This window comes from Miscanthus floridulus, chromosome 17 (assembly GCF_019320115.1).
Source record: "Miscanthus floridulus cultivar M001 chromosome 17, ASM1932011v1, whole genome shotgun sequence".
Lineage (NCBI taxonomy): Eukaryota > Viridiplantae > Streptophyta > Magnoliopsida > Poales > Poaceae > Miscanthus > Miscanthus floridulus.
The window spans coordinates 107,179,064-107,188,650 of NC_089596.1; the positions used below are offsets into that span (position 1 = coordinate 107,179,064).

The following is a 9,587-nucleotide window of genomic DNA, read 5'->3' on the forward strand; positions in this document are numbered from 1 at the left end:
GAAACAACCCGCTAGATCTACTACTTGTTGATCCTAGAGTTTTAACACGCTGCTGCCAAACAGCCAAAATAGCAGAGGTACACGTATCAACGACCCGTGGAATGTAAAAGGCTATTAAAGCACGTAGGATGGAATATGGCTAGATGAGTGGTAAAAGGAATATATTTCTAAGTTTGAGGGGGAAATTAAACCACAAGGATAGGATTTGATGTGGAAATTATACCACAGTGAGAGTTCAAGGAACCTTTTTTTTCTAAATTTAAAAGGAAAATTGAACCATATTAACCCTTTTTTCTAAATTTAAAAGAAAAATTAAGACGACGTTAAGCCTCATTTGGATGTCCACATATTCACCTCGCGCTTAATAGGATTTAATAAGGAAGAAAAAGTGGTAATTTCTAGAGGTAATAGAAACTTTTTCCTAAATTTGAGGCAGCAGCGATAATTCAGAGGTCTTTTCCTAAGAAAATAGTTCGCACCTAACCCCTGAGGGCCCATAATTTGTCATGTAAATCACAACAGCGGCCCAAATAATGTCGGCGGCGCAAAAAAAACGTCGCAGAAAGGCCCGTTTGGTTAAGTACACATTTAGGTTTTGTTCGTGATGGAAAGGCAAACAGAAACGCTACAATAATAAACGAGCAAAGCAAGGCCTCTCCAACTCGTAAACAAAAGAACAGACTTTCCATAGATGTAGTATATTACACAATTCGTTGCTGCGAGGCTTGAGAGTTTATGAAAAATAGTTGAAGCCATGAAAAGCAAACGTTAAGGGACAGCACAAAATCTCATTTTTCATGTTATTACAGAATGTGGTTGTAAAATGAAGCGCCTTCCGAGCAAATTACAAAAACCAAACCGTATCAAAATTGGTAACCCTCCCTGGGGAACTCCAGTGTAAAGATGGATGTGGCGCCAAAGAACCTCAGCCTCGCAACTCCCAAATTTTACTGCTGATATTAAGACAGTCAGCCTTCCCAAATTATCAGTAGACTTGTTTCCACGCGGTTGCCGATTCATGGACAGGTGGGGTGGGGGGCTTCTCATTGTATCTTCAATATTGCTTTCAACTTTACAACAAGTTTCCAGTCTTCAATAGACAAATCCTCCTGCATTTTAATAATAATTAAAAGAGGAAAATCAGAAACCAGTACTGATTTACGTGGCACACATGAAAAACAAGGGAGAAGAATTGGACTTGCCCTGTAGTTTTGTTTCAAAATATCAATAGATCGTCTTGATATCCGGCTGACAAGCTCGTCTTCCATATCAAAGTGTCTGCCGAAGCTCCTCTGCTGCTCGTCAGAATTGTTTGCGATAATCTGTTCACAAACCCAGCAAACGATTATATATAATAATAATAATAATAATAATAATATACAGAATCCAGAATAACATCTTGGAATAGTGATGCAGATGATGGCACCAACCTTAATAGCGACCTTTTGTCCTTTTGTCGCCATATCAACTTGCTTGTGATTGATTTCAATTGAGGCAATCTTCCCAATATCAATATATTCTTTAGTGGGTATGCAGAGAGGAGTTCCCACCTAAATGACAGGGTAAAACAAGATATCAGGGCAACATACATATCTGAAAATCCGGTCAGTAGTCATAACTTAGTATCGGAAAGCCAAAACATAGTCATAAGCCGTGATTAGTACTTGGCGGCCCCACTGATGAGATGGCTGATTCCCCCAAAAACAGTTAACATAACACTCAAGCCTCTGAATCTTTATACAAAACTTTAGTTCCTAGATTAGAGTATATTGGATTCATTCGTGCCTTACTATTTATTAGGTCTAACTAATTAATAAAGCAACATGGAAAAACAGAGTAAGAGTAGAATACTGATGATAACAAAATACCTTAGCTATTCCTTCAAGGACATCAACACCCAAAACGATTGGATCCTTCTTGTTGAAGACACAGTTTGGCATAATCTTAAGAACACAAGGGAACACAGCTTCTTCAGCGCTTTCTTTCTTCTTCTCTTCCTTGAGGTTCTTAATGTATGCTGTAAATTGGTCAAACAGGTGGTATATTATATCAGCCACAAAGATCCTCACACCAGACTCTTCTGCAAGCTCGCGGGCATCAGGCATCACTTTGACATCAAAGGCCAAGATAGTTGCATATTCTTTCTTTCTCTCAAGCATAACACTAGCCTTCATAACATCCTTCTTGTGCACTGGCCCTATACTGAAATCACAGAAGGGAATATTCACAGCAGGGCTCTTCAAGAACTCAGTGAGAGCTTCCAAAGACCCAAGGGTAGATGCCTGTACATAGACACCCTCACCACTCTTATCAATCCGGCTCCTAACCCGTGCCATCTCTTCCATAACAGCTTCCTTCAGTTTGTCTAAATCATCATCAGGTCCTAACACGTAAAGAGCTGTCCCTGCAATTGCATGTTCGAGACCCTGAAGAAAGCAATCGTTAATACACTGCCATAAAACTTAGAAATGCCAAACTGAAAAACTGTATCCACCTGAGCAGATATTTTGACTCCTTGTGCAGCTCTGATCTCCTTATGATGTAGGTAGGTGCCCTGAAAATACGAGTTTTTAGGTGTATTACTTCAATTTGAAGCATTAAACTAAGAACAATTTAACACTGGTCAAATAAAAAATGAATGGCATTCAAGTGACGTAAACTTGAATGGTCAAACCCCATATAACCATCTAAAAGTTATCAACAAATCAAATGGCAGTTGGAAATTGTGTATGCTTCATAGGTAAGCATGGTAATGTGAAAGTAGGTATTCTTAAATGCAGCGGCGGATCTGCCAAGGGGGCTGGGGGGGCTCGAGCCCCCCCTACCGTGGCTGAGCCTGTGGAGCCCCCTCAGCCCCCCTAATTTTTTCTGTCATTGGAGGGTGGAAATGAGGAGCTTGAGCGTTGAGCTGAGGTTGAAGACGATGCTGGAGCGTTGAGCTGAGCTTGATGCCTTTGTCCCCGTGTGAACTTAAGCCCCCCCCCCTAGATTTTCATCCTAGATCCGCCACTGCTTAAATGAATTGGGGTAGCTGATGAAATACAGGAATGGCAAGGCCAGTGACACCAGTACAATCTTTGACAACATCCACTGCTCAAGAATGTAATCTTTAATTCTCTTGGTAGAGGAACTACACTTATACCAACTGTTTTGATTATTCAGAACTCCACAATGAACATAAATCAAACCTATCCTATTTTTATGTAATGATGGTTGGCTGTTTAAGTATTAGCTGCACCCACATTTTTTTTCATTGGGCCCAATACCAGCAAAACCATAACATAACCCCACAATGGTTGTTGACCAAAGATAAGAGCAGTAACATCTGTGTGGCAGAACCTACATTACCTACCAACCAAAGTGTAACCAATAGTAATCCTCCCAGAATAAAATGATTTTCACCCGACCATCCAAGAGTATCTTGCTGGGTGTGAATTGATATCCAAATAATCAAAGCTGCAACATTATCAGATACTCACCTTAACTCGAAGCTCTCTCATTGGGTGTGGTGTTAACAAAGCCCTGACAGTTGTCACAATGGGTCCCTATATAAAAATACAAGAACATTAGGCATCTTAAAGTTCTGCTCCAATTTTAGCACTTAAAATATAAATTAAAACACCTTCTACCTGCATGCCACAAACAACCATTTGATCTCCTTCATGCAGCATACCATTGACCAAAACAACATCAATTGTAGTACCATGACCTTCAACGACCTTGACTTCCAGTACAGTACACTGAAACAAAAAGAAGATAATTAAAAAGAATGCATTTTTCTGTAATGGCACAATAAAGATCAAAGTACATTACCTGGACTTCATCAACAAAAGTAAGTTTTTCTTCCATTGTCTTCTGTGCCCATTGAACCAACAATAGAAGCAAATCAGGAATGCCTTCACCACTGGTAAGAGCAGTGCATAACATGTCAACGTAAAGATGGCAATAATATGAGATGCAATGTAACATATAGTGCATAAAAATAGACGAAGCAGTAAGTTAATGACCAAACCTTACAGCACTCGTAGGCACTATGTTAAAGGTATCTTCCATCTCCTTGTTCTTGTAGTACAAAGCTGTATTCACTCCTTGCATCTTGAATTGTGTAACAATCTGTTGGGCAACACAAGCACATGTTTTAATCATCGCACTGCATGATGGTTTTTTCTGCTAAAAAAGAAAGGGAAACAAAGAATGCGCTGCTCACTCACATCTGTAAGTCTCATATTGAACTCCCTCTTAACATCTTCATTTTGCTGTTTTAAAGCCTTCACAATAGGAGCATTTGGACATTTCTTCCAACCATAAAGACGATCAACCTTTATAGAGTGAAAATAAACAGATTAAGTAATGAATAAGTAACAAAAATAGTAAGGAAAGCCAAAAGTCAAAGGGCAACTCTAGAAAACATACCTTATTCAAAGCAACAATGAACACTGCATCTCGACTCTTCAAAAGATTCAGGGATTCAATTGTCTGAGGTTCAAGCCCATGCATGATGTCAACAACCAAAATGGCAATATCACACAAACTTGAACCTCTAGAACGCAGATTACTGAAGGACTCGTGCCCAGGGGTATCAATAACAAGCAGGCCTGGAACCTTGAGTGTAGCATCAGCTTTCAACTCCCTAGTTCTCTCTCTAATGTTTTCAGTAGGGAAGTATGTCGCTCCAATCTGTTGGGTAATACCACCAGCTTCGCCTTCTTGCACATTAGTGCGTCTAATACAATCTAGCAGCTTTGTCTTGCCAGTATCGACATGACCAAGGATGCAGCAGATTGGTGATCTGAGGTCACTACCATTCTTAGAGTTATCCTCTTTGACAGGTCCTTTCTTTTTGTTCCTCTTAATATTTCCATTATTGGCACCACCACCATCAGTTTCACTCTTTTTAGAGTCTGCAACAGGAGGGGCAAGCTTTTTGACAGCAGGTTGAGCTTTAGTATTTTCCTGCTTCTGGACAGGCTCAGCCTTCTTGACAACAGGCTTTGCCTCTTCCTCATCAAAAGCGCTTGTCTTAGGCAAGTTGACATCAATATCATCCCAGCTCTTTGCATCCCACTCATCCTCATCTTCCTCTTCTTCTTCTTCTGGTTTTGGCTCTTCAGTCTCCTGGTCAGGTTCAGTTTTCTCCTCGGATTCCTCAACCTGAGATTGTGATTCCTGATCCACGAGCACATATTCTTCCTCATCATTGTTAACTTCATTGAGTTCTTCCTGTTGTTCTTCAACTACCTTTGCAGTCTCTGTGGCCTTTGTTTGAGCTTTCTTTTTCTTAGAATCGTATATTGGCCTCTTCTTGGTCTCAGGGGCAGCACCCTCAGCCTTTTGGAGTTCACTCTGCTCAAGGAACTGTCTCCTCATGGCTTCTAACCTCTTCGCTTCCTCCTTCTGCTTCCCAGTCAAGAGCTTACCCTCCTGCTTCTTCTTGAGCAGCTTCTCCTTTTCCCTCTCCTTCTTCCTCCTCTTTGCTTCCTCCGCTTTCCTCTCCTCCTCCTCGCGTCGCAGCCGCTCTTCCTCCTCCTTCCGCAGCCGCTCTTCCTCCTCTCTCTTCTGTCTCTCCTCAGCTTCCTTCCTCCTGGCAAGTGCCTCCTGCATCTCACGAACATGTTTAGGGAGCTTCTTCATGTCAACCTTCCCTTTAGGAGCCTCTTGCTCCTTCTCCTCTTTCTTAGCCTCCGCTCCCTTTGCTGCAGCCTTTTTCTCCTTCTCCTTTTCCTTCTTTTTCTTCTTCTTCTTGGCAGCAGCAGATTCCACCTCTCCTTCCTCAGCTTTGTCCTCCGCATTACCATCCTCTGCAGCTCCAACGTCCTCCTTGGCAAATGCAGCAGATTGTGGTGCCTGCGCTAGCTTTTCCTCCTCCGCAGGAGGGACTCCATCAAGCTCAGCAAGAACCTTCTCCAACTCCTCTTCTTCCTTTGCTGTCCTTCCGCTTTTCTTCTTTTTCTTCTTCGATTTCTTCCCTTCAGCATCATCCACAGGGGCAGCAGCAGCCACAGTTCCCTCATCATTGGTGTCCTTGGGCTCAGGCTCCTCTGCAGGAGGCGGGCGGCCCTCTATCCCTGCAAGGATCTGGTCGATGTCCTCACCATCCACATCAATCGTAAACCCTCCCTTCTTTTTCTTCTTCTTTGATTTCTTTCCTGCGGCATCATCCGCATCAGGGGCAGCCACAGAATCCTGAGCTTTCACCTCCTCTGGCTCAGGCTCATCCGCGAGCTGAGGATCCTCCTCCATCCCCGCAAGGATCTCGTCGACGTTCTCACCATCCATCATAAACGCACCCTTCTTTTTCTTCTTCTTCTGCTGCTTCTTTGCAGCTGCTGCGGCAGTCACTGAGGGCTCCTCATCCTCCTCCTCAGCCACAGGTGGGGGTGGCGGGGTGGGCTCGTCATCCTCGTCTTTAGCAGGCGCCGAGCGAGGCCCCTTGTCCTTCTTCTTTTTCTTCTTCTTGGACTTGCTGAAGTCGTAATCGAGGTCGTCGTCGTCCTCGGCTGGATCATTGCTGGGCTCCGGCTCGGCCGGAGCAGCCGGGGCGGGGTCCTCCTCATCCTGGTCTTCGTCCTCCTCGCCGAGGGCGCTGAAGGAAGCGGCGGGGGCGGCGCCCTTCTTCTTCTTCTTCTTGCCGGTGAAGACGAGGTTGACGGGCTCGTCGTACTCGTCCTCGTCGGCGGCGGGCGGCAGCGGCAGCGGAGGGGGCTCGTAGTCGTCGTCGTCGGGCGCGGCGGCCTTACCCCCCTTCTTGCCCTTCTTGCCGCCCTTCTTGGGCTTCTCCTTGTCGGCGGCGGCGGCGGCGGCGGCGGGCGCGGGCGGGGCTGGGTCGGCCGCGTCGTCCTGCGGAAACGAGTACTCGTCGTCGTCGATGGCGACGTTCTTCTTGCGCCCCATCGGCGGCGAGCTAGAGTTTGGGTTGGGGGCGGGAGAGAATGCGGCGGGCGGGCGGACGGACGGACGGAGATCGACGCGGCGGGGGCGAGGTGTGGAAGAGAAAGGAAAGCAAGGAAAACCCTACTTGCGTTTGCGTGGGTGATCATGCGAAGCGATTGGAACTGCAATTGGAACTGGGTTGCCAAACGGATTTGGGACTTGCAAATTTGAAGTTTTTGTTTTTTATTTCTGCAATCAAACACGATAATGCGTATTAATGAGAAGTGTATCCGTAATGTCTTCTTCTTTCCCTGAGTTTTTTTTTCTGATAAAAAGACAAATTACAAGCGACTTATAGAAACGTGTGGATTTGTTGGCTCCACACAATGGTACATCCTCATGGACCCTTGTATTTTCAAGGGACGAGAAAAAGAAAAAGAAGATACATTACTCAAAGTCTAATGTAACTTAGACTTTCTTTGCTTCTGGTTAGGATGTGTTTGTAACTAGGCGGTGCAGATGCACCTCCTTTAAATTATAAAAAGCTTGTCTTGTTCGCTGTCGTGGTACAGTAATTTTCTCTCATAATAAAACAACATCAGCCGGTTTATCCACAAAGCAAAAAAAAATCAGCCGAACAACCTATTGCTATAATTAAAATTTTACTATATATGCATCCTCTATGATTGAAGACTATGTACCTACAAGACAAGCACACCCTTCTTCAATTAGCTCTAATTTCACCACTTCCTCTGACGAAGCTTAGGCATGTCGCGCAACTGTCACAACCCCCTAGTTTATTTTTGTAGCAAAGTGTGTTCTACGAAGGTTTGGCTGATGTTTCGTTCGCCACAGCTAGGGCATGGACACCGGTGTGGCATGACGCACTCACAACACCGTCCAAACTCGCCTTAGTATTATGCTAGTACGGACAACTTCTCTAGCATGTGTTTGGACAGAGGGTTAGAGTGGGTTGGACTCATTTTTTCTGCTGTTTGATTTGGAGTCCAACAGATCTAGGTCGAACCCACAGAGGTATATATCTCTCTAGTGTATTTTGTGAAGATAGAGAATCAGAACTATTTGCCATAGTGCTTACAGTGAGAGAAAAGCCGAAGCCATACCATAGTGAGTGGTGAGGTCCGCTTAGAATCTAGTAGAAGATTTGTCTATTTTATATAGAAAACTAAAACATGCTAGCTAGATTTTTTGGTGGAAGGGACGAACCCACAACCAATCATGTGATCAAAAGTTGTTTGATTATGGTCCTTTCTGGTAGAGTTTTTGTTAAGGCTTTTTGCCGGCTTAATAAAAAAATCCGAGCAAACGAGCACATTAAAACTAAAGAAAAAAAAGTTAAAACCGAAACAGTTTTAGGGACAAAAGTCGAAGCCATAAAAATGTAGTCTTTTTGGGCTTCTTCATTTTTTTTATTAAAATTCTCAAGATTTCACTCTGAGTATCTTAACCTCTTACTTGGCAAGGAGTAGTTCGTTGCGTAAGATTTTTTATTTCTAGTTTTGTATAGAAAAAAAAAGAGGGCTTAACACTTCATTTGTGTTGAAAACATGATTGTAACCCCAGACTGGAGACATGTGTTTGTTGGTTGGATTTGTATAGATGAGATTGGACCATCCATGGATCACTGATGTTTGGTTGGATGAATCACTGGGACTAGTAAAACCATAGATAAGGAATATAACTCCAGATGCTGGATTTTCTGGTTCGTAAAAATCTCGCGAAAACTTATCCATGTCTTCTAATCTTTGTCATTAATAAATGAATTAAGGATGATTAGTATGTTATATTATTACTTAGTATTATGATGGTAGGATTAGTTTTGATAAGTGATAATACATTGATTAGTGCATGTTTCGTGTGCTAATCAGGTTATTAGTTGTGCTAATTAACATATTTATTTTAAATTAGTGATTTTCATGGCAAAATTAGTATTAGTGCATATTTATTAGTGTCCAATTAGTTGTTATTTTTTTTAAATAATAGATATAATTAGACAACTATTCTAATCCCATCCACTTTCATCCATCAAACCAAAAAAACAATAGTTCGTCCTATCCATCCAACCAAATAAGCATCGAAATAAGCATCGTAGATATCCATAGATCGCCCCTGACCCATCCAACTTCGCCGTATCCTGAACGTACGAAAGTTTGGCGGTCACCAGTTTCAGGACAACACTAGTCCAAGCACATCGAAAAGACTGCACTGATGTTATCGGCTGTTAACACGCTGCTGTCGATGCAGCTTGGATTCCGAAAGTTGCATAACATGCTCCTCAGACTGTCAAGTTCACTAGTTATCAGCATGGCTGAGTGGCAGAATAAGATGCCTCAGCATGACTGAGTGGGGTGTCATCCTCATCAGCAAAACAATAATTCTGTTAGCAACCGAATTAATAACCTCGGTCGCCAAGAATAAAGTCCTGTTACAGACGATGTCGTATATGATACAGGCACATCCCATTTGTTGCAGAAACTACTACGGTAGAGTATTCTTGCACTGCCAATCTGCTACTACACATCAATATATCTCAAAGCACAAGTAGCACAGGCAGTTTAGTGCTAGCAGTTTCTATTGTACCTTTACCTGTTAATAACAGAAACAATGCCCCAAACCCAATCAGTGACAGCTACTTGGAATCTACATATGTATGCTATATTTCAGATTTGGACCCTAGAATCAACCACCTTACCTCG

General features: G+C 42.9%; 1 protein-coding gene across 1 annotated transcript; it reads right to left on the minus strand.

Annotated features, from left to right (window-relative positions):
* Positions 1-665: 665 nt before the first annotated feature.
* On the minus strand, positions 666-7,103 carry LOC136514886 (eukaryotic translation initiation factor 5B-like). Its single transcript, XM_066508600.1, has 11 exons — positions 4,414-7,103; positions 4,212-4,319; positions 4,013-4,113; positions 3,814-3,904; positions 3,630-3,740; positions 3,480-3,545; positions 2,495-2,554; positions 1,869-2,426; positions 1,431-1,550; positions 1,203-1,322; positions 666-1,109 (listed from the first exon to the last, which is right to left on the minus strand). The coding sequence occupies exons 1-11, from the start codon at positions 6,889-6,891 to the stop codon at positions 1,044-1,046; spliced, it is 3,879 nt and encodes a 1,292-aa protein (XP_066364697.1). The 5' UTR covers positions 6,892-7,103; the 3' UTR covers positions 666-1,043.
* Positions 7,104-9,587: the final 2,484 nt, after the last annotated feature.

Bases quoted from the DNA above. Each gene is read 5' to 3' on its own strand.
- LOC136514886 (XM_066508600.1), bottom strand. From the start codon at position 6,891: ATGGGGCGCAAGAAGAACGTCGCCATCGACGACGACGAGTACTCGTTT. The intron at 1,551-1,868 runs GTATTTTGTTAT...CCTGTCATTTAG, and splicing joins TCCTTGAAGGAATAGCTAAG to GTGGGAACTCCTCTCTGCAT. The intron at 1,110-1,202 runs GCAAGTCCAATT...ATTAAAATGCAG, and splicing joins TTTTGAAACAAAACTACAGG to GAGGATTTGTCTATTGAAGA.